General features: G+C 38.0%; 1 protein-coding gene across 1 annotated transcript in view; it reads right to left on the bottom strand.

The window, feature by feature from the left end:
- SLC26A7 (solute carrier family 26 member 7) overlaps positions 1 to 18,803 on the bottom strand; it is a 75,754-nt gene extending 56,951 nt beyond the window's left edge. Inside the window, exons 1-2 of the mRNA XM_076332169.1 lie at positions 18,611 to 18,803; positions 3,080 to 3,190 (exon numbers count right to left, since the gene is read on the bottom strand). Coding sequence (XP_076188284.1) covers positions 3,080 to 3,190; positions 18,611 to 18,803 — 304 coding nt within the window. The remainder of the gene's footprint in view (positions 1 to 3,079; positions 3,191 to 18,610) is intronic.
- Between the last annotated feature and the right edge of the window lie 7,362 nt (positions 18,804 to 26,165).

Here is a 26,165-nt window from a genome sequence, read left to right on the forward strand (position 1 = left end):
ACATCTTGCTTTTCAAATTGCCCCTTTTTCTTTTAAACCTGTTCCCTCCTTTTTACTTTTTTTCTCCCCAAAAAATTGGATTTGAAAACAGTTTACATAAAAATCTATCTGAAATCAAAGGTCTATGTGTGGTGTTATGACAGATGAAACTACTTCAGAGGATCCTCCAAGTTCAATTATATAAAAAGTAGTCAAGAAAAAGGTGTAAGGGTTTGTTGCTCAGGTGAGTAATCTTTCAAATTAGGTCAGCTGTGTCACAGAAGAGACATTTCAAGTGAGTAAAAGTTGACAGAACTTGGCCACTGATGAATTTTCCTTTTCATATTAACATAACTAACTTCACTAACAAAGGGCACTTTTATAGCCTGTATACATATGGAGAGCCCTGTTATCTTACAGAATACGCTGGTAGGAGAAGAGATTGTCACCGATGTACATGAGGAATTACGGAGTATTTGGGGATCTGAGGCAGGCTGTATAGCTCCAGTTCAGCCTGCACACCATAACACCTTAACCGAGGCTGGTGGGATGAGTGCATGAGACATTTCTACTGAAAGGATCAACAGCATGTGTCACACACATCTATTTAAAAAAATCTTTATGATAGCAAGAGAACTGTTTTGTTTTCTTTTTTTCTTAAGATTAAATTCTGGAATAGACACCTGGGAAAGCAAGAGGTTTCCACGCCAGGGACTGCGCAAGAATCTGCAGCCATGGAGCTGTGGGACTCCTAGCAAATCATTCTCTGAACAGTATTCCCTCACAAGGATAAACCATCAGACTTAGCTGCTTGTACTTACCCATTTTATCATCTGTTTTCATTACTAGAATTTATTTCAGCCAGATACTTACTTATTTACTTTCCTACATAGGATCATATGATGCATTCTTGTTTTCCTAATAAACTTACACCGACAAACTGCTGACAATACACTGCTAAATTATTCATTTTTAATATAGGTTCATGTTTTAATATATTTAATGAAAAAAAAGTTCAAAAAACCTATACTAATCTCTCTCTACTCAAGTGTCAAAATTATTTTCCAAATTCTAAATTTTCACTTTTTTTTGAATGCTTCTCTTTCTTACATGAGCTGAGTACATGCCATCACTCATTACAGCATCAAGTCACTAACAGCATCCACAGACCCTTCTCAGACATCAAAAGGCTCAAATACTTTCTGTGCCTTTAGGGAAAACAAACTTTCAGCTTTCCTTTTGCTGTAAGACAATGTATGTTTAGCAATTTTTAAGAATTTAACTGAATATTTTTTAACAAAAACGGTGCTCAAAATATGTAGCTAACTTCTTACTAAAACAGTTGTCAGTCCATATGCTCAAGCAATCAGATTCTGCCGAGTTCATTTTGTGTGTGATTACCCAGAACCATCTTTCCTCATTTCAGTTGTTTTTCTTGTCCACAAGGAAAACATACCTCCTCCCTGCTTAAATATTCCGATGACCACAGAGGCTGCTTCCCTTTACCCAGTCCTACCGCACTTTACTACTGGGCCTGTCTCATCCTTCCTGCAAACTTCAGAGGCCATCGAGTGCCCACTTCAGCACAACAAAGAACTTGTAATTCAGTCTCATGAGTATTATTTCTAACTTTGGCCTATAACTTAGAATCATAGAATCACAGAATCATAGAATCATTGAGGTTGGAAAAGACCTCTAAGATCATCGAGTCCAACTGTCAACCCAACACCACCATGCCCACTAAACCATGTCCCTAAGCGCCTCATCTACACGTCTTTTAAATACCTCCAGGGATGGGGACTCAACCACTTCCCTGGGCAGCCTGGTCCAATGTTTAACTGCTCTTTCAGTAAAGACATTTTTCCTCACGTCCAATCTAAACCTCCCCTGGCGCAACTTGAGGCCATTTCCTCTCGTCCTATCGCTGGTTACTTGGGAGAAGAGACCGACACCCACCTCGCTACAACCTCCTTTCAGGTAGTTGTAGAGAGCGATGAGGTCTCCCCTCAGCCTCCTTCTCTCCAGGCTAAACAACCCCAGTTCCCTCAGCCGCTCCTCATAAGACTTCTTCTCCAGACCCCTCACCAGCCTTGTTGCCCTTCTCTGGACATGCTCCAGCACCTCGACGTCCTTCTTGTAGTGAGGGGCCCAAAACGGAACACAGTATTTGAGGTGTGGCCTCACCAGTGCCGAGTACAGGGGCACGATCACTTCCCTACTCCTGCTGGCCACACTAGTTCTGATACAGGCCAGGATGCCATTGGCCTTCTTGGTCCCCTGGGCACACTGCCGGCTCATGTTCAGCCGGCTGTCGACCAGCACCCCCTGGTCCTTTTCCGCCAGGCAGCTTTCCAGCCACTCTTCCCCAAGCCTGTAGCGCTGCATGGGGTTGTTGTGGCCGAAGTGCAGGACCCAAAGAACTTGGGTTCTTCAGAGTCAGAAACAGAGCATTCACCTGCCTATTAGGAGATCAAAGTCATTCAACTCTTGCAGCTGCTGTTGGCTCTGCTGAGGGTAAACAAGCAACTCATAACTACTAGCACAGAAGCCAGAGAGCACCTTTCACTGCCTACCTAATCACTCTGCAAGTGGACAGGAGTTGTACTGAACTCATTGGGAGAATCTCCAGCTTTAATACTATAGCAGGTAATAGGCACAGAAAGCTTTTTTTCTGAGAAATGCAGGGTTTGTGTTTTAGACAGGTGAGAAGTAATGCGTGTTTTCTATGGTTTAAGAAGCAGTCGAGCCTTTTTCATTCCTGTTTGTATATATCTTGTTGGCTGAGCCCTTTGTTAAAATCTTAGCCTGAAACAGATTTCTAAAGTAGAGTGAAAATACAAAAGCCCTTAGTAAACTACTCTTACAAAGGAAGTGTCAATGCAATATGAAATTATAATAGCAGGAGTAACTCCAATATATTCTTAATGAGGCTCTTTAAAGTACTTAAACTGGCAAAAAATAGCTGTAAAAAGAAGCACAAAAACATCTTATTTCTGTTTAGTCTTAGATAATTTTCCTTCCATTGATTTTATAGGAAACAAAAAATGTTCAGTTTCCAATTCCTTATTTCTGAACATGTTTTTAGCAAATAGATACTTACCTGTCGCAACATGACGTCCCATTCCAAATATAGCATAAATAACGACAGGGAAGAAAGAGCCATATAAACCAAAAACTGGATGGACTGAAGACAGAACCGCAAAGGCCAGCCCTATAGAAAGTTAAATGGAATTACTTCAGTATATGAAGATAAAACTGTTCTGCATTCAATTTTTTTTTTAATGAGGAAACGTCTACAATTTTATTAAGAGCAGGAAAAAACCCACCTTCATTCACAAAAACCTAGAGCATAAGCCAACTACTGTACAATGAGGATCAGGTAGAATTGTGGAAGGTTTTTCATCTATTGTCTGTCATCAAAATCCTCACACTTTCTTCTGAGTCTTGGTCACCAGCAGAAACAAATGGGTCACAGATACAATCTATGGCACCAGCTACCATGTTTACAGGTTGTGTCCATTAGTGGTTCCAAACATTTTTTTAACAGACAATCCTCACAGGAGGAGGCAGCACCATTTTACCCCCACCCTCGCAGACACGAATTTGGGACTGCCAGGGCTCCAGGCAGTCAGATGGTTATTTCTTACAAACAGTTCAAAACCTATAATTTTGGTTTGGATGGAGGCCCTTCAGGCTGCTTTCTTCTAATTCCTTAAACAAAAAAAATATTCTGGAGTTCATTGTCTTTAAGTGCCTGGGTTTTTTAATCCTTTAGCTATTAACATTTTTTTTTGTTTGTTATGTAAAGCTGTCAGTACAGAAACAGAAAGTATTTGACTTTCATGTTGAGATGGAGAATGAACTGAACTGGTTAGGATTTAACTTTACAGACTTACTAGTTACCTTCATTGTTTAGCTATAGAGGACAATATTCATCTTTTTCTTAGAAAGTCTCAGAATATGCCAAGAAATCATCTTTTAACAGATACATTCCTGCAAAGCAGAGCTTTGGTTGCTGTTCAACTTTAGATACCTAAGTCTGCACTGACTTCTTACAAGTCAGCAGAAAGAGACTCCCCAGGCTATGCTTCAGACCAGCAGCCTCTACTGCCATTTCAGTTTTTTCTCCTAGAAACTAAGAGTAGGAGAAATTGCCTGGCAGAGTTGTTCCATAAATCTTGGTGAATACCTTGTTGTGCAGTAGGGAAGACAAGATTGGCTTGTATAACACACAAGGTGCCTTTCTGAAGTCCACCTTCAACCTGAGCGACCAGTCTAAGCTAGTGTATGTGTGTGTGTAGTGGGAGAATGACCATGCATGGCCTGTGACAGAGGTGATTCAGATTTATGAAATGGAGTTGCCTTCTGTGTACATTTGAAATCTCCAAAGAAAATTAAATGTGTAGGACTAATTGTTCTCACCAAACTTTCCTGACTGCTCCAGAAAGCATTTTTCACCTGAAAGGTTGGTGTATGGGGTTTTAATAATATGGAGAGCGCCAAAGGGTATCTTTGCTTATAGGCTTTCAGTGGCAATTCCAAACATTTTGATTCAAGAACTCTCTTCTTGAATTTGCATTTGAGTCTGTAACAAAGAGCACATGGTGGGGGGAGGCAATAAAATGCCAAAAGGCCAGAAGTGTCAAGTTCCCTGTCAAGCAGACAAGGCCTAGCAGTTCACCTGTTCTTAGAAAAACGTCACGGTGAAGATTTTGCTGAGATGGATCTTACATGGATCATCTTCATCCACACTGACTCAGCAAAGTAGCACTATCAGTTATGACTTGGGGAGGAAAGGAAATATTTTAAAACACGTCAGTTTTAAAACTTTGATGCCTTCTCTCAAACAGAAATGGACTTCATTGCTCTTTTGCCTTTTAATTAGCATTATCCACTGATCATCATTTCTGCTTTTTTCTCTTAGCACACCATTATCATGAACCAGAAAGATCTTTGAAATTATAGTTCTATATCCATGTTCACATGATCAGTAGATGTACAAGAAGATTCTGACCAAAGAGCAACACAGAAGGATGCGCTTGAGGAGAATAAAAACAGCACAGGAGAGAACTGCATGACCCTATCCAGACAAAGTAAGCATGGAAAAAAAAAAATTAAAGAAAAGGAGAAAGAGATTTTTAAGGTTTGTTCAACACTGAAAAGCTCTTCCATTTTAACCATTTTATGAACTAAACCAAAAACAAACAAAAACTTTGTAACTAATTCGCTAGTAGATCCCACAGAGATATTCCAGCCTTGCAAAAAAGCATTATGCAAGGCTAATTTATTTTACTCTCCAAAAAGTAAAGGAACCAGCAAAATCAGTATAATTTCAGCCACACTTTAATTATAACAACATAATTGAAATGAAGAGGCACAACCTGAATGAACCCTTACGGCCAGAAGAACTGGCCGACAGAAATCTGGCATGAGTCCTGTTAAACTGTCGAAAAGGGGTTACCTTGCCCAGCAAACCCCCAGCATCCAATAGGAATTTTGCTCTACTCACAGATTTGCCACTGAGAAATATCTCTTGTTTACAGGCAGATAATCTAAACATAAATCCGGCCCTTGCTTTTTCCCTTTCACGGTCTTTTTGTATTAAGTTTCTAGAAGTGGTGTCTCATTCTTTTCATGGTGAGGTCATGGCAGTCAGGACACAGCTAAAATTACCAGCCTTTGACTCTAGTCCTGGCTCTGTTTGTTAGCTTTTTGTTCCCACGACTGAAGCATGTCAATCATGTGCAAGAGCAGAGGGGCGTTATAAAACAGAATTAGTAAAGACTTCAGGCTTTCTAATTAGGCATATAATGTTCAAAGGTTCAAATACTTTTAAAGATATAATCAGTAGTATATTTCAGCTCACTTCATAATTTTCTATTAAACTTTGCTACAACGCATTCCATATGCTCAAGAACTAGTCAAAAGACAGGAAACATTATTTTAAGTTTTTTAATTCCAAACAGTAATAATACTCAAAAGAAATAGATCATAAAATAAGGATCCCACATAATCTTCACTGGTAATATGGAGAAACCTCCATGGCAGTGACATTAAGGTTTTCAAATAAGAATATAAATTCCATGGAAAGAAATGCAAACAAAGAATGAACAGTAAGTTTGGATACAGTACATTAATATTGTGGTTCTTTGTTTTAACTACCTCCTTATCATAAGATAACATTGTGCAGCACAGTTTCATTGAAAACCATGCTCTCTGACTAGCACCGGATGCATAACAATCCTCTGGCACGCCACACTGAAAAGCAAGAGATGTTGCACCACTGTTGGTAAATGTCAAATGCAGATAACTACAAAATAACAAGCTTGATACGAACAGAAACAAGGCCATGTCCTACCACAGGAGAAAGGTCTCAGTTTGTTAAGTTGATAGTTTCTGTTACGAGGCTAGTGCAAAAACTACAGCAGTAAAAAAATACTTTCCATAGAAAGAGCTATGAATCATCAGCGTATGGTCAACTAGTTAACAATTTGTCTGCATCTGGAAATAAGCTTATGATACATACATGTCTTCTCAGGAAAGCTATGCCATGTCTTTTGGAAATATGATACCCAAACCAGAAATTTATATGAAGAAGCAGGAAAAGTAGTAAGTCTATAATTGATCTGAAGAGTTTCAAAATTTGTATCATTTATTCTTTACTCTGAAAAGCTATAAATTTCAAAGTTTTTCTGGTAATATATATATTCAAATGAATTTTAATTACTGTAACCTTTCATTCTTAAACATGACTATATTAAGATAGTCAAACCCCAAGTTCAGGGAACCCAAAATGACACTAATACATCTTATCCCACTGAAAATGCTATCTGCAGTTGTGGTCACTCTCTGATGCTTCAGAAGATGACAATTTCTCCCTTTGTTCACAAAGCTGAATTATGTAATAATAAAGGTATTTCCTATAGATGCCCTAAAATGTAGAATTAACACATATTTAATGAGTATCCTATCAATCCCTCTTGGAGAACCAACAAATCAGACACTCAATGATTCATATCGCAGGCTTTAATTTCTAACTCCAGGATAGCTAACTTCTACTGAAGAACAAAAAACCACCACAGAAAACAATTTTAATATTATATTTCATAACAATTTTCCTATACAAACCCACAGTTCTGGAAGATTCTTTGACACTGGCTTGTTAAGAACTATTAACACAAAATGATCCTCTGGAAATAATGTCATTTACCTCCAAAACCTGGAAAGCTCAGTATCGGTTCTCTTAATGGTGCACACACACACCTCATGCTTGCAAGGTCTCTGTTTCCTAAGGGCACCATTTGCTGGGGCTACACACATGTGGATCATACCTTCTGTCTGACTTATTTAATGGCAAAATACAAAGAGTTTAAAATCATTCCTTAGTTCTTCTGTCATTCAAAGCCTGAGGCAAATGAAGAATCTAAAAGCAAGATGGGAGGACAGATTATGCAAAACGTACCATAAATCTTTCGGAGACCACACAACATTGAGTTAGCAACCATTCTCTCTTTTTTGAAGGATGCTTCAGTGCAGTTTCTTCCCATGCAACTGTCTCCTTCAGTGTGGTGAGAATTAAGCATCTCAGCTGTATTAGTCATACAGTATCTGAAATGCAGCTCTCCCAGTGTACCATCTGACAACTACATCAAAGGTATATTTGAGAAAGCACTGTTCTCTTCTGCCACTCATGCAGATTTCCAGATACTGACACTTGTATCTTGATGTTCAAAAGAAAGGATATGCAAGTATTATGGTAGAAGAAACAAGTGGACTGCGTGACCCATTTATGAATTCTCTATTCGAGATAGCTTGACCCTTCTGTATATAAAAAAGCTTGGATACACCCAAAAACAGACAGGAAAAAAAAAATCTAGTATTTTTTTTTCTTTTAATGGATCTCCTTGGAAAAAAATCCATGACTATTGGGAGATAATCAGAGGTTAAATGTTTCGGCCTCTTTAGGATGAATTTGACACAATATCTGAACAGCACAGAGATTTTATAAACTATTATACAGAGAATTCTATGAATTATTATATATATACATATATACTTTTTCCAAATATTCTACTAACTTTTCAGGATTCTGCACTTGCTCAGGGGTGAAGTTCCAAAACATTGGGGGTGCCCATTGACCTAGGTACTTGCCCATCCTATTCCACACACCCTGCCACTCATAACTATCCAGCCTTGGGGCAGATCTCTGGATGATATTCTTAAATTGCTTATTAACTTTAGACAAAACCGAAACAATATTCCAAAGAAGTATTAATAGAAGTATCTTAACTGCCCAAGGATGTTTGAAATACTGAAAAGTTACTGTAATGAAGGAGGAAACATCATAGAAGAAGGCAGTGATGCTCCCATTCTATATTTCCTCCATAAAAAACCTCTGAGGAAGAACTGTAATTGCTAGTTGTCTCCACAAAGTGGTATCTGAAGTACAGTAATGGCTTCAGTACGACACTCAGATACCAGCTTTAGCTCAAGGTCAGTGTTTCAAAAATAAACCTCCCAAGCGAAACATCACCAATCACTGCAGACCACAGCAAACTGCAAAAACCAACACCAATCTCTAACAGGTACAGCAAAAAAAGAGCACGATGCAGATTAGACAAATCAATATCGAGAACAGAGGAACTAACATTATGACCCACAACTGTTAACAGATATAAATTCTTTAATACGCCCTGGTTAATCTGTTATTATGTGGAACTCTTCGAGCCCCACATTGGGCGCCAAAAAGGACTGTTGTGGTTTAACCTCAGTCGGCAACTGAGCACCACACAGCCACTCACTCACTGCCTCCCCCCCCCCGCTGGGATGGGGGAGAGAATTGGAAGAGTAGAAGTGAGAAAAACTCGTGGGTTGAGATAAGAACAGTTTAATAATTGAAATAAAATAATAATAATAATAATAATAATAATAATAATAATAATAATAATACACAAAACAAGTGATGCACAGTGCAATTGCTCACCACCCGCCGACCGATACCCAGCCAGTCCCCGAGCAGCGGCCCCCCCCCAGCCAGCTTTCCCCACTTTATGTACTGAGCATGACGTCACATGGTATGGAATGTCCCTTTGGACAGTTTGGCTGTGCCCCCTCCCAGCTTTTTGTGCACCTGCAGCCTTCTCAGTCGGCAGAGCATGGGAAACTGAAAAGTCCTTGGCTAGTGTAAGCATTACCTAGCAACAACTAAAACATCGGTGTGTTATCAACATTATTCTCATCCTAAATCCAAAACACAGCACTGTACCAGCTACTAGGAAGGAAATTAACTCTATCCCTGCTGAAACCAGGGCAACTGGTCAGCCATAATACCTGAACAATCTGGCCATCTCCAAAATAAAATTAAAGAGGCATTTTGAAAGTGGATTATAGGGAAATTCCTCTGCATCTCAGTAAGAATAAACAGAGAATGAAACCCATAAGAAGTTTCTGGCAAGCAGGTAGCTATGAGGTAGTCCTTTGAGAAGCATCAACGCTATGGAGAAGCAAAGACCAATCATGACTGATGGCAGGCCTTAATCAAGATGAACTGGACTTTTTGAAATCCATGAAAAGGGCATCCATTTTGACAAATTGCTAGCTAAGGATCTCAACACTAAGAGTTTTCCTGATCTCTCTGACCTGGAAGATTATAGGTGAAGTAATTTCTTCTTCCTTCAGGGAATCAAGATTTCCTGGGTTTGTCAGTCTCTGTCCATGGTGCTCAGGCACCCCTCAGGCGCAGGGATGGGTCGGACATCTGCGCAGCTTTTCAGGTCATACTAAGACAAGTGTACCTGGACATTAGGCTCCAAATGATTCAGAAGACATTCAGAAGATGAATTCACATTTCTAGTAGTCTGTCAGACAGGTCTGTATTAGCACGTGTGTAACTGGGAAGAATTTTAATAGACATTAGAAATGAAATATTGCATGCACAGCAGCATCAGTGCCTTTCTCTTCTGCTGGAAAGTTGTATAAATATGAAACATTGCCCTACATTTACTTACTAACATGTTACATTTCATGATCAGCTTACATCATTATTCTTTGTATGGGAGAACTATAACAGAGTTCAGCTGGACACTCTCTTCCACAAATCATTTATGAACTACATGGATTCTCCAATGCATTCTCAGAGATTTTTCTGGCTCTGTTTCCAAATGTGCTTATTCAATTTCATCTACACATGCTATTTGTATGCCAGATGTATATTTACAAGACAGCTCTACCTCTTAATAAAATGACTAGCTCCAGTTAGTCTGCTCAGAGTATATTTATGTCTACATTTATGGTCAGAGCCTGAAAAAAAAACCCGGTAACCATCACCCTTGAGAAGACACAGCTGGGGTTCCTCCATGAAAAGCTAAAAAAAAAAAATAATATAGGTTTTTGGCATCATGCCTTCCAAAACACTGGGCACCAGTTCTGGAATGCATGAAGGCAGTATAGTTCCTTTTTTTTAATGGCAAGGTCTCCAGCCAGTGTTAAGGAATTAGTTGTTCAGCAATAAATCCAGCTCGAGATTAAATTAACTTTAATTAAAACATACAAAACACAGCAATCCTCAGTGAGTTATTATTGGGCTTCCAGAATGAAAAAAGAAGTTGGCAGGAATAACAATACTGATTTCATCAGATGCCATCTACATATTTCACTTTTAGAGGAAATATGTCTCAAGGGCCCTCCACCCCCCAAAAAACAGCCCACCAAAACCCACTTGAGCCAAAGCATTTCTTGCTCATGATAAGTCATGGGAAAGGCAGCAAATGTATAAGACTACACATAAATTCTACATGAAGTATATCCATGTGCTAGCTGACTACAAAAAATATATTTTTAAAAAATTACAGACACTGCCATAGTCCCAAATCTGATAAATTTGAAAGTCCAAAGCTTATACCCTCCTGCTTGTACATGGGCAACTTTCGAGTATATGCAGTATAGCACATGGACAGATGTGTATTTCAAAACAAATAGCATAAAGTTTATGAATCCAGCCAAATACCAGGAACTTAGTAAGATAAAGATTGAATCCAGAAATACAGTGACAGTATTTTAGTTTGGAAAAAAACACATATTGGTCTTAAGTTATTAATAGATACACCTCAGTTCAAAACTTCCCAGTTTTTTTGAGCAGCAGCAGATATTGAAAGGAGACATAAACTTGTGAAGGAACCCCCTTGTGCCCTGTGTTCTGTTCCCTCTTATGACAGGCAAACATGTAATTTAGTACATCTATGAATGCAATTATGTGATAAGGACATACATCTTCTTATCCCAATATTTTAATGGAATATTTTTAGAACTACTTCCAATTTCAAGTCTAAACATATTCATGCTACTTTATACTCATTTGTTCATGTGCTGCAACTGTCTTTTACTTTAAATGCCTTCCCTGATAAGGAAAAACCTTCTCAGCTTTTAATTAACCTGTCCAAGCCATTTAAGTCTTCTCCCAAATATAATCTTTGTTTTTCTGATCCTTCTCCTAGGCTTTTCTTCTCCTACTGAAGTTTGAAACCATCTTCCATGAACAGAGGCGACCAAAACTACACACTATTTTTCAGATAATGGATCAACAGTCAGCACTACCTGTGGTCATCAGCTTCTTTGCAGCTCCTAACCCACTTAACAACCCATTTTTTTCAAATAGGCTAATTATTTTCCAGCACATCATTAAAACTACCCCTAACTGAGAGCATCAGCAGAGTTGTCTTTAGAATGCATATATAAATCTGAAGCAAAACCCACTAGCTGTCTTAGACCTTGCAAGTTCTAATCTTAGCCTTACTTCAGAATTGGGTAGCAGAAAAAAATCACTCTGGTATCCTTTATTGCTATACATGCAAATATTATTTTATTATCATTAAAGGGAAATACACCCTTATTGCTTGCATCTGGTCCAGTCCCTCATCTGCAATGCAGACTTGTAACTTGGATACAACACTATACTCACTATGACCCAATCATAGAATATAATTCCAAATTTGACAGAATCATCAAAGGTACTTGTTACTGGATCTGCAATGTCACTTAACTATTCTTTCACAATTCTGAGATGACAATTACCCATCTCAGCCCTTGATCTGAGCGTGTTTCATTTTCTGTGTTTAATCTCAGTTACATATCCATGCACTTGACCATTTCCCACATGGGCAAAGTCATCATCCTTCAGGAAAACTGAGACAAAGTACTAATTTTGTACTGAGGCTTCAGTTTAGACCAAATACTTAAGCAGAAAGTGCCATGTCTTTGTTTTTTCCTCTTTTTTTCTAAGGCTGAAAAAACATTTGTGGGTTTGGGTTTTTTTGGAAGGGTCTAACTCAGTTGTGACGTTGGACATTCATACTAGTAGCAAACAATTGAAACCTGTATTCTTTGCACCATTGTCAATACAGTATTGCATGAGTCACTTTTGTGTTTCAAGCAAAAGCACTTTTGTGTTTCTAATTTCTTTCCCCATATACTTTTCTATTACTGGACAGTGTAAAGAGCTCCAAGATGCTATAGTGAAAAGTGCAGGGTGCAAGTATTGTCATCATCCAGTGAATGATAAAACACAAATTAAGTCATGTATTTCTCTAAGCAGGAGTCTCTCTGGTCATTCATGGCTTGCAGAAGAGGATTATAACTATCAAAACCTCAAGCAAGATCTTGGAAGAAGCCTGGGGGGAAGGGTTGACATTGTCTGAATTAGGTACCTACGTTAGGAATTTACATCCAGAAAGAGTAAGGCAACTTCAGGTGTTAAGCAGACCACTTAATTTTCAAATTATATAATATCTTAACCAAAATACTTCAGATACATTTGTGTCCCCTAACTACATAGAGAACTGACGTACATAAATAAATTATGTACACTAATATACATATTCAAGCAGACTAACTTCAGGGATAATTTCTCTGGCGATGAACTCAGCTGCACAACAGAGGGTATATGTCTATAGACTTTTTCAGACAAACTCAGACTTACTTTTTTTACAGTCCATGACAGTCAGAGAAGCTTACTGATGGGTTGCAGCATTACCTACATGGCTTCTAGATGCCAGTCTTTGTGGACAGTATGCATAGTTCTGCCCAGGAAAAAAAAAAAAAAAAAGAAAGAAAAAAAAAAAAAAACACCACAAAGAAACACATTCTAAATAACAATCCAAAAGCAAATACTGAGATGTGATGTACCATCCAACATACATTGCGTAATTTAAATCCTGAGAGAAGGCACAAAGATCTTTGTTTGAAAAGACAAGATTGGATGAAGAAGGCTAGCAAAATGGATTAATGAGAGATGGATCAACAGCTTGGTAATGAATAAATGATGCCAGGAAAGATCACCTATGAAAGGCCTTGAAAGTAAAGATGAATAATTTGCTTGGTGCAATAAAAAGTTACCACAGACTGTGAAAATGAGCTAAGCAGCTGCATTCTGAAGAGATATGAAGGGGCTATAGCACATGTTCAGAAGGCTACAGAAAAAAGCATGATGACAGCTTTATGAGATTTAGCTACATGGAAAGACTGCATCATAATGCATCTTAATATTATCATGCAAGGAAACCGAGAAAAATTCAGACACAGCTTGATCAAAGTATGCTTCTCGTACAAATAGGTGGTGTCCAGGTCACATGAAAAAGCCACAAAAAGGATTCTGGTGTTATTGTGACAGGTCAATGGATGAGTTACAGAAAAGAAAACAGTAAGACCTGCCTTTAACCATGTTGAACGTGAACTGTTTATTATCCACAATACCACAGATATAATGACTGAGACACATCTCGCCTAAATTTCAAGAGTGGTTTGCTGAGAACTAGATACCTACACTGCAGAACCTTTGTTTTATTAGCACAATTTCAATTTGGAGAGAAAAAAAAAAACTGGCTAGGCACTTATGAGACATCTGCATGGACCTAGCAATTGAATTTGTGTGTATGGGTGAGGAACACAGAATGAAACGGAAAGAAAAATCTTCGTATGATGACTGTTGATGGAGTATTAATAAGATTTAAAGGGCAAGGAAAGAGAGCAATGAAGTGCCAGTCCAAGAAGCAAATTAAGGATTTATTTGTTAATTTAGAGACATTTTGCTCTTTTCTATCAATAACATATTTTTGAGAAACACAGACGAATTAGGTAGTGATTACCAAAACGCGAAAGCTCAAATTTCTTAACTGTTTGTGAAAGTGTATAGCAAACTTCAAGACTGGATGACAAAGTTAATTTTAGATTCAAAGGTTATTTTTCAACCTTAGGTATCAGAGTAATAATAAGGATTCTATGTCTGAAAAATAAGGTGTTGAGCTCTGTATTATTAAATGGTAGTTGGAATTAATATTAAATGATAGCTGGAACTAATGAAGCCTAGTTTCTTTTACTGGTTTTGACTCGTGGCTGACTGACTTTGCAGTCTGAGACAGTGGAAGCTCCAACTGAATCTTTCCAGCAATTGATACATTTGAAAGGGGTTTTGTTGTTGTTGGTTTTGGTTTTTGTTGGGTTCTTTTGTTACACAGATTATCTAAGTCCTAACAAGGTATGAGTTTCTATTACCACTTTTTAGAACTTGTACGGTCTGTTTCCACCGGCCATTTTCATAAAATTTGTAGAAACAATTATCTTTGACACTTCTTTCTCCATCTTCTGTGGAATTAGCTCAAGGACTCTAAAATTAGACAACATACACAGAGACCGTACAAGTATTTTCTCATTAGGTAAATAGGACAGAAGAGTTCAGCAGTGAATTTTGGGACTCATGAATTAAGATTAACTTGGTAATTTTAGCTGACAATGAAACAACTATAGGAACGCTTGGAGAATGACTGCTTGGTTTCAGCAATGACTCTTTCATCACAAATGCCAAGCAGCACACCATGATAATCCCATGCCTTTCTTTCCCATCTCCCTACACTCCTCGGTCTCCTCTCCCCCACCCCAGTACTGGATCCATTCGTTGTACTGAATGCTACTGATCAATGGATTCCCTCTGAATGGTCAAATATGATTTGGGCATGTTTTAAACAGGTTTCAAAAACATTTGAAAAGTAGTATCAGAAGATTCACTCTCTGCAGAAATTATTACGTAATTTCTTACAGATTCTTTGATAATTATTATATTCTTTATTGGATAACATTGTGAGAGAGTAAGGATAACACCTTAGGCACAGAGGCATATGGTTTTACCTTAGCTCAGTGTTAGGTAAGGTAACACCTTACCTTCTAAAGGTCCATTTCTTCCACACTGTGCATGGAAGTAAAGACAATTAAATACTCAGGTAGCATGCCTTTCTTGTACACTATTCCTAGACTCTGTCACCATAGGACATAGTTTCTATTTTATGTGTGTCATGACAGAAGACATTTAAAACTGAACTGATACATGAGCTCAAGTGTTTCAATTTTAAAGTAGCTGACTTGAAGGTATCTTACAGGAGTTTGAAGGCTTAAGTCACTGTCCTGGTTTCAGCAGGGATAGAGTTAATTTCCTTCCTAGTAGCTGGTACAGTGCTGTGTTTTGGATTTAGGGTGAGAACAATGTTGATAACACACCGATGTTTCAGTTGTTGCTAGGTAGTGCTTACACTAGTCAAGGACTTTTCAGCTTCCCGTGCTCTGCCGGCTGAGAAGGCTGGAGGTGCACAAGAAGCTGGGAGAGGGCACAGCCAGGACAGCTGACCCCAACTGGCCAAAGGGACATTCCATACCATATGACATCATGCTCAGCATATAAAGCTGGGGAAAGAAGAAGGAAGGGGGGGACGTTCGGAGTGATGGAGTTTGTCTTCCCAAGTAACCATTACGCGTGATGGAGCCCTGCTTTCCTGGAGATGGCTGAACACCTGCCTGCCGATGGGAAGGAGTGAAGGAATTCCTTGTTTTGCTTTGCTTGCGTGCGCAGCTTTTGCTTTACCTATTAAACTGTCTTTATCTCAACCCACGAGTTTTCTCACTTCTACCCTTCTGATTCTCTCTCCCATTCCACTGGGGGAGAGTGAGCGAGCGGCTGTGTGGTGCTCAGTTGCCGGCTGAGGTTAAACCACAACAGTCACATTCAGAAACTAATTTTGATCCTGAAAACCAGAAGATGAATGCTAGTAGCACTTTAAAACTTTATCCAAAATAAAAGATGGCATAAAAACAACTATTCTGAACTATCCTTTACCTTTATAAAAGACTTTTTTGGGAGCAAACATTATCTACAAACATTGATTGCTGATATTTCTATTAATTTGCTCTTTTGTTTTTCTCACTTATAAGGCAGACAACAAAACCTGCTATTGCATAGGAATTCTCCAGAAACAATTTCTGAAAATTCTGTGAGAAGCAGTTATGAGTATTATCTTTATTGCATTCACTATGACACACTAAGGACAGTGACTTTCCTCTTTCCTTCCTTCTTTTACAAAGGGAAGCCAGCTATATCATCTAAAATTTAGATTAGAAGTTGGAACACAGACGCATTACACCAGATCAGAGCAGTGGCCAACCTGAATAGTCTGAACACGGCCAATGCCAGATGAGTAAGAAATCCCACAGTAGGAAATTGTAAAAAACACAGCTCAGTAGGAAGGTATTTCTTAATTATTCTCAAGCTACTGGACTGCTCTCTACCCTGGAGTATGCAGCTTTCATCACTCAGAAAACTGTTGTGTATGAATACAACTGCAGATTTTTCCATATATTTCCATAACTCAAGTTTATTTCCATATACTTGAATTTACTTAAACATGTTGCTGCAACACCAAATGACACTGTGCTCTGCATGTCAGTTGTCACTGGTTACTAGTTTTTTCCTACCATTGTTAGAATTTCTGCCTTTCATTTCATTACAAAACTTCTTGTTTTATTTTGTGGGTGGAAGGAAACAGACCCAATAAGACCTCTCAAAATTTGGGGTCTTTTCCCTTTGTGCTATATAACAAATGGGACTTTTTATTTTCTTGCATAACCCTCTCTGTGAAAGCATTAAAGGATAGTGCTGGTAACTGGAAGGCTTACGACACTAGGAAAAGAGCTAATGTAAGCAGGATCTAGATAACTATGTGGTGTTCAAGTTAAAGCACCACAACCATGATAAAATTCTTTGGTATCTAACTCTCCTCCTTTTCCATCCCCTAAAATCATTCTGAAATCTTGAGAAACAGTGAGGGGAGAGAAAGGAAAAACAGGTCAGCAGGAGGGAAGAGTTTCAATGTATTTGTTTTTAAACAGCATAAAATAAGGATAAAATTATTTCTAGAGTACTTAGAAATAATGTAGGAAAACAAAACCAATATTTTCTGTCTTCACTGGATATTCTTAAATTTGTCTGTTACATTACATTACTTCCTGGTACGAGACTCAAACAAGAAAATCCTGGCTAAAACTACCAGCAGTGCAGAACTGCTGTTTAACTTAACATTTTTGATTAATTTCAACATACTGTTATTAACAGCATTTTAATTACAATTGTTGTATACGCACATACCAGTGAAATTAGACACTTTGCAGTGTTACGGTATTAAGGTTCTTAAAGTTAAATCATGCCAATGCAGATGTTCTTAATTACTTTAAAAGCACAAATACTTACACAAATCAGTTGTTTCCAGCTCCAGCATAATTCAGTTAAAGGAGTGCTTATAATTTAACAACATGAATGATAGTTAAGCATAGCTAATATGGGAAATTGTTAAGAAATAATATATATAGTTTACATAAGGGAAGGAGTTAAAGTCCATCTGAGGCGGATAAGAAGCTGTGATTTGCCTGAGACAAATATAAAATATTGCCAAAAGAAGGTGACACTGTCAAAGACATCAAAAACCAACAAAAGCATTTATTTCCCAGTAGCTGTCACATTACACACCCGGATTACTGGGACTGTAGGTTTCTGCAGGTCATTGTGCAGACTGTTTTGGGGAGTTTTTCCTTTTTTTTTTTTTTCCTTTTTTTTTTTTAAAGCTGCCAAATGGAGTCTAGCTCCACCCTTACTTTGTATTGCTGCTTGAAAAGAGACGTGGTAGGTAATGTAATACAGCATTAAATCAACACAGAAGCTGAAGCACGCAAGCCACAGATGCAGGCAGATCTTCTCTGTGGGTAATGTCTCTGGCAGGAGCACCCTTCATGCACAGAAAGTTGTTAATTATTTCCTGCTGTGCTCTGGGCTTCCACAGGTAACAGTATAATGCCAATGTTTCTTCCAGAACAACATCTCTTACAATGCAGTTATCATGTAGACATATTTTGTTTTCCATATGAAATAGGGAAAAAGGTGGTCATTTAACTGATAAAACATTGTATATAGCCATATGCTGTGTGAATAGAGTTACTGCTCTCTTATCTTCTATATTAAGTCTTCGAAAAATTGTCAAAGGGATGGGATATATAGTAAAGTTCCAGCTTACAAAAATTAGCTACAATAACAGAAGGCATTTCTATTTGCACATCCACTATATACACATAAGAGTTAAGACTAAACATTTTTTCCTTATATTTTTATTTAATTATATCAACATTAGATATATAAGCATGTCTTTGTTTTAACCAAAGCTTTACGATAATATTAAACAAGAAAGAAAAAAAGAAAAAGAAAAAGAAGACCAGACTAATTCAGCATGACCAGATTTCAAAATATGAATCCGAAATGAGTTAACTGTACCTTGAGTCACCTGTTGGATAGCTAGCATCGTCCCGGAAACCGTATCGGGAATCAAATTTTCCTTCCAATTGTAGACAGGCACCCATTTGAAGATGGGCAGCCTTCTCATACACCAGACTTTGATATCTTCAAAGCGAACAGCCTGGATCTTCCTCCAGACTGCACTTCTTTTCCTTTTTGCTCCTGTCATCATTCCCACCGCCCCAAAAACAGTTCCTCTTTCAGAAGAGCGCACAGTTGAGGAATCGCCCTGATCTGTGTCAATCTCCGGTTTTCTTCTGAGATTTTGCAGTTCCAAAACTACAGAGAAAAAAAACAAAACCAGAAGCACTTAAGATTTCTGCAGCTGCTCTCTAGCTATACTCAATAAAAACACTTATTAAATGCTTCAATCATATAAACAGCTACATGAAATGCAAGAACCGTTTATAGCAAAGATCACATTTTCTGCTCTTTGCAAAACTTTGGTCTAGTATCACGTTAGTTTATGATTCTGTCCAATAACCTCCCGCTTTATATTCCCTGTAATGCTTGTGCTTTTGGCCTCAGTCCAGTGGTAAAATGAGGTATTACTGGGTGTGTGTGTGTGATATAGGCTGGGCTATGCTAATATGAGTGGGAAGCGCCCAGTGGAGCAGGCATCTCCCTGCCAAGCCCAGGAGAGCAGCCTTGCCTCTCCTGGGGGGGAGCTTTTCTGGCCGAGGTCAGAAGGCATGAAGTCCTCAGTAACCCTGGTGCTAGCAAACTTGTTTTACTCCATCAACATTTTGTCTTCTAAATGACAGTAAAAAGCTTATTTATGTAGAAAATGCAGAACATCAGGTAGCAATAAGTCCTGCTGAAAACATACACAGATTCTCTCTGTAGGCTGAAGCCTCAGACAAGTGTAACAAGCTCAAAGTGCAGTGAAGGACTGCAAGCTATCGGCTCCACGTGGGAAGTGCTAAAACCGCTTGCGATAATCATTCTTCTTCAAAGCTACTCCTTTCTGCTCTTTCTAGTCCACCCAGCAAAGGCGCTCTCAACGAAGATAGTTCACCAAGTAACTTTTGATCTTGTAATAACATTCGTGCTCCTTGTGTACGATACAAAGTGGTCAGACACAAAGTGATAAGAGCATGGAAGAGCTTAAAATGTCAAGACATTTAAATGCCTTGTCCAATATGGAGCAAGGACACAGTGGCTTTCCTCTAAGTTTTTTGTATCTCTGGATGGCAAAGAAATTCAAGTTAAAATGTAAGATCCATCATATGGGTGAAGTGTCTTCCCAATCACTATTCTGCAGTAGGCAATAAAAATAAATATATTTTTTAAATATTTCAATTTTATTTATATAAATTAATTTACATTTTATTGTTTAGATTAAGATGAACAAAACTGAAGCATTGTCCATCCAAAACAACTTTAGAAAAATGAGACTTTGTTTCCAAATCCAATAGGGAGAAAAGCGGAAGGGCAAATGCACCACAGTTCATTCTACCGAGTGACATTCAGGTGGTGTCCACTGTTGTGCCCCTTAGAAATGCAAAGGGAAAAAAGAAAAAAAGAAATAACAGGAAAAGATTGATTAAAGACAGATCCTCACTTCTAACTATTCCAGGCATACTTGTTCTTTGCCCTGCCCATCCTTTAACCATGTACACTTTTTATGGAACAGAAGAAACACGAGACAGGTTTATCTTATTTCTATTCACTGGAATAAACTCTAAGCATCAATTCCTTTTTCCTTTTTTTTTTTTAATATGGGGTTTGTGTTTTGGTTTTTTTCTGTGTGTGTATCACTGCTTTTAGCTTGAAAGTGCAGTTCAATGACTTCATAATCAAGGGTTTTATAGCTGCCAAGTGTTTCACAACACAGACCTTTCCCTACTTTCAATGATCAGAAGTGGACAGGAATCCTTCTAGCTACACCGAGAGTTACTCAGCTGTCAGGGGCTGCTTAGTTTCGATAAAATGTTCAGTACCTCTAACTGTAATAGAATTTAGTGGTGAAAAAAAATTAATACATTTCTACACATAGACATGTATGTACAAAAAATGTACCCAAATACGGGTACTTGTGTAAAAGAGACTACTCCTATTTAAAAAAAAAAAAAATAAAAATCATGGTTCGCTAGAAGCTCTGAATATTCTGAAACAGTCAAAAAAAAAACTGTTATGAAACCAAAGAACCATCACTAAACACACAGGAACATACTCTCCATTCTCCAAACTTCTCGCATCAAAATGCTGAAGCTGTTTGAAAAAGTCTGTAGTTGAGATTTTCCCACCTCATATTTGCAGAGTCAGTAAATCTGGACAGTTTTCATCAATCCCAGATTAGTATCTGAACTCCTAGGATTAGCTATATCAACAGACTTTTGTCCCTCACCAATAACAAGGGATGGTTTCTCTCTATGGGTATGTGCATGCGTGAGTGCAAACATCTTACAACTAATACTTGAAAATAAGCCCTGTTAGACGCAGACAGAACTGCACATGCAAAGTCTTTGGGATGTCCGTGCTCATGTGGAATTTGTGCAGAAATTTTGGTTTACTCCAACAATTACTCTGATGAGTAAAAAATTGCATTATCATTAAATCTGGAGTTGATAACATCGTCACTAGTCTTGAAAAACATTGTTCCTTGTTGTAAGTTTGAAATTAATAAAGGTCCCTTCCAACCCAAACTATTCTATGATTCTATGATTCTATTCTTAGTTAGCAATGACACAAAGCAACAGATCACTTACAACACCCCAGACAAAGAAATAAAAATTTTTAAGGGAAAACATCTGTACAGGTATGCGTAACAGCAAGTCTATACCTCACTACACAGTAGTCCAACATTTGAATCTTAAAGACACATCAAAAAACACTTTCCTAAAACACATCAACATCCTAACTGAAACACACACCTTATCACACACGCACAATGTTTAAACATTTTCCCATCAGGTGGCTTTCGTTAACCTATAGACCTATAACCTATAAACTCCCAGACTATGCAGATTTGTCATACTTCAAACTGTATCACGATGTACCTGAGCTATCAGAACTATGAGACCTTCTCCTTTCCTGAAACAGGCATACAGAACTTAGTTTTCTGGAACACCAAAGGATAAGCATGAGGAACCTTTGTTTTTATACATTTAAGTCAGTGTATTCACACACACACACACTGTTGTAAGGTTAGATTTTTTTACAATTAGCCCTTCTGATGATCTTATATAAGTAAAGCCTATTTTCAAGTGATTAGATGGTTGTTTTTTTCTGGGAAATACACAAAAGTATGATTCTAGTAGTGTACATATGTACAATGCTAAAAAGATAACGACCATAAGTCAAAATTTAGAATACAGATAGTATATAAAAGGAAAGAATTATTGCATCATAGATCAGATCTGGTGGGCTTTTCAAACCTAATTTATAATAGGTTCCATAAAAATGAGGTAACCTCTGTGGGGGCAGTCTGTATTTTCATCAGCTCCTCTAACATTTACGTACATTGGATATTTACATACACGGTGGACACGTGGAGGTAGGAGGTTTGATTTTTTAGCTCTGGCCTCAAAGGATTTTAAGAAAAAAAAAAAAATCTAACACCTTACTCCAACCTAGACCTCAAAAAGAATAATTTCTGGCAAACTCTGAGATAGAAGCCCTAATCCCCACTTCGTATGGAAGCAGCTTTTGTAGGAAATCACTGGACTCTTGAATGAGAACTGGTTTTAGTCTTTATATAAACTGACAGGAAAGTTCAAGAACTATACTTGTGTTTACATATGCTCACAGAAGTTAAATGAATCTGTTCGTACCTTAGGCAGGCATAGATGCCATGATGGAAATGTGACTTGCTCTTTGTAAGTTTTCTCAGGAAGACAGATCACTTACTAAATATCTGCAAACATCCAATAGTAAACCAATTTCGACTAACTAAACCTGTATTCCTGCTGATGTACACCATTTGCTCCCCAAGAACATCCAGTACATCCAAGTCATTTCCCCATGTTCTCCCATCTACCCTCACTGGGCAAGGGAAAGTATGTGCTGTCATTAGTCCAAAGCTACGTGCACTTTTCTGGCTGGCTGGCCACTGCCAGAATATATATATGATTGAGCTCTGAATATATACTGAGTATGTAATGATTGAGCTTTCCTCAGCTTTTCTTCAGTGGGGAAACTAATTTCCATTCATCCTTGTCCTCTATCCTGACCAACAATTTCTATGAACTCAGTTTTGATACTGCTGTCTTTCTGTCAAATGCAGATAACAATGGCTAAAGGATTAAGAGGATACCAGATGAAAGACTTAAGAAAAAGAAGACAGGCAAAGATCTTGGTCACACAAAGCTTGTGTCTATAGGAAAGATGGCTAGAATTCCAAGAGAAATCCTACGAAAAATTCCAAGTATGTTTGACAAAGCACAGCTGGCTGGGAATGAAAGTCAGATTTAAAATAAGGAGTGATAGGTACTAGTCCAGAGAGACCAAACCGTGCAGTTCATACATCGCAGAACACAGCATATGAGAATATTATACAAGCTACCAGAATGATAAGAGAATGCTGACAAATGGAACAACACAAAAACAGTGACGAAAATCTACACCTTCAAAAAAGCATTCCTGAATTTTGAAAGTTTGTCAAAAAATAGGTTATCAATCACATGTATTACATAAAATATTAAACTAGGCCACAGAAGAAGCATATGTTTAAGTATGCAAATTATTTACTACTGCAATTTAAGGAACTTCCCTCTCTGAAATTCTGGTGCATCAAAACCAAGCATAATTCACAAACTCCGAACCTTGCTAATATATCTTCCACAGTTGGATGGAATGCATTTATTTTCAGTAATACCTAACTTTAAAAGTACTCCTGATTTCAATCATCAAATACTTAAATGTGGACCTAAATTGAAAAAGATATGATTCTTGTCCTTCACAAAACAGATTAAGCTAAAATCCCCATGCCTTCATCATACAGGACGTTTAGGAACCACTATGGTGACACTAATACCTCCTTTGCCAGAGTAATCAGAATTATCACAAGATAAAGGTGAGCATCCAAACAACACAGAGGTCAGACCTGACTCAGATGGCTTGGGCTCGACTTTAACATCTCTGTAAATGGGCTTTTCAGCATCGTTAATGATGCTGTGCTGCACAAAATTGCGTGAAGCAACACTGACATCGAGTGGCTTCGCTTGGTATTTTTCTTCGGTTATTGCAGGGTCCAAGAGCACTGTCTAGATCTGATACTGCCTCATGACATGCTTTTTGAACTGGATAATATTAACTACATAGTTTAATAACACAGTATGTTAAAAATCAAAGATCTGTAGCATGAATAAAAGGTTTACTCACGACATTTCAAATGTATTTACTGGTCAGAAATTTAAGACAGGAGGTCAACTGACAGATAAGCAAGGTACTGAACCATGGGAGCTCCTAATGCTCAGGTACAGTCTGTTCTCAGTTCATCTAATGAATGACAAATGCAAGTGCAAAACAGGCAAAAAAAAAAAAATCTGATAATGCAACCACCCCCTTAAATTCCATTCCTGTTGAGATACTTACAGCTGTCTGCTTATAAATTGCCACACAGGTGCTAAGGAAGAAAAAAAAATTATTGGGAAATTATACTAAATAATTTTAGCATATCTAAAATGAGCATAAGAAATCCAATAGTGTCCATCTCTTAGGGAAAACATCTGTACAGAAAATCTCATTTTTTCATTCTCTTTTTAGGTTTTTTCTAGCAGTGTTTGAAGGTTACCTTCAAATTTACTTTCAAATTAGAAAAAAAAGCTTAATTTTTTTTCCTTTTAAACTGTGATTAGTGTCACAGAATGGACTGGAAATTGAGATTTATGAACTTGTCCATTTGAGAACGCATCTTCATAGCCAAAATAAATAAATATGTATACACATACACTGACATTAAACACAGAAATATTTTGTGGTAACCCCTAGCCTTGACACAGACTCATCTGTGCAAGAGAGATGCTGTTTCAGGTCTTAACATCAAAAACACATGTTGAAAAATGTGAAATCACAAGCATCAGTTTCTTCATGTTATTTCACTTATCCAAATGTTAAGACAGAGTGCATAAACCAGATTTTCTGATTATTGAGTGCACCAACCAGCCTATAAGCCAAACAATGAAAGGAGACCATTTTAACTTTGGAAACCAACAGATCCAAACTCAAGTGACCCCCTTCCCTTGCATACCTTATGGGCTGGCAGGTGCTCAGAAGCCTGTGGAATGGAGCAGCAACACCGCAGAAGGAGCTCTTCACTGGTTTTAATTCTAGTCTTGACCGCTGGAGAATGAGGTTCAAAACCTCTGCTCACTCCAAATCTTCTTTCATTTCAAATTGGTGGGTACTGAGCATTTAAACACACCTTGAAGAAGTATTATAATGATAATGATAATGATAATGAAAGTATCCAGCCTTGTGTCTGAGACCTAATCTGTAAATGACAGTGCTGAGAACTGGCCCGCCAAAGGCTGTGGGACACTGAGGCACTGATGCAGCTGGGAAGTCTGAACCTGACCTCCATGACAAGGCTCCATTTTTCCTGGAATTCAGGTGCAACAGCCTTGCAAGTTAGACAAACAGCAGATAGGTCTAAAATGTAGCTATGTTCAAAAAGTGCAGCTCACTGTTCCCAAGCCACCAAAGGGTTCATACATCAAGTTACTTTTTATCTGAATGAATATAATGTTCTCGTCAACCACAGAACATTTAAGTGCTCACTGATTACTGTTTGTCTCATGAGAGAATTATTTGGGAACAACTGTCATGAAACAAGCATTCCTGAAGAACTTTATCTCCAGATATCCTTAGAATCATAGAATAATTTAAGAGGGCAGGGACCCTCTGAAGGTCATCTCATCCAAACGCTTCCTCAAAGAAGGGATAACTTCAAAGCCAGATCAAATTGCTCAGGAGCATTTTGCAAATCTCCAAGGACAGAGATTCCACAAGCCCTGGGGACAAACTATTCTTGTGCTTAACACCCCTCGCTGCATTTCCCCCCCCCATGTATTGAAACAAAATTTCCCTTGCTACTGCTTGCGAGCATTGCCTCTTGTTCTTCTGCTATTCAACTCTGACAACAGGCTGGTTCTGTTTTCTCTGTTACCTTCCTTTACTTGTTCCTCAGACATGACTCCCTTGTTTCAGTTAGCTTCACTTTCAAGTGGACTCAAAAAATAAGGCAGTCTTATTTGAAAAATAACCACACATGAACCTAATCAAAATGGTAATTATCTTTTATATCAATAGACAACATAAGTTGATTCCAAGCCTTCAGACACAAAAAGTATATTAAAGGTAAGTGCAACAAACTTCACTTTAGTGGAGCAGTAGCAACGTGTGACTAAAAAGAGAGCCACCCCTGTGCCACAGTAACTCTACTGCCTGTAAGTATGTTGAAAACAGGAAATCCTTAGCAACCATCAGGATCATGAAAAAGAATAGTTTTAATAGTCATATAATAGATCAATAAAACAAATTTCAAGTAAGAGAAAAAGAATGCTGAAATGTGATATCGCTGTCTTTTGCT

This window comes from Aptenodytes patagonicus, chromosome 2, assembly GCF_965638725.1.
Source record: "Aptenodytes patagonicus chromosome 2, bAptPat1.pri.cur, whole genome shotgun sequence".
Taxonomy (NCBI): Eukaryota; Metazoa; Chordata; class Aves; order Sphenisciformes; family Spheniscidae; genus Aptenodytes; species Aptenodytes patagonicus.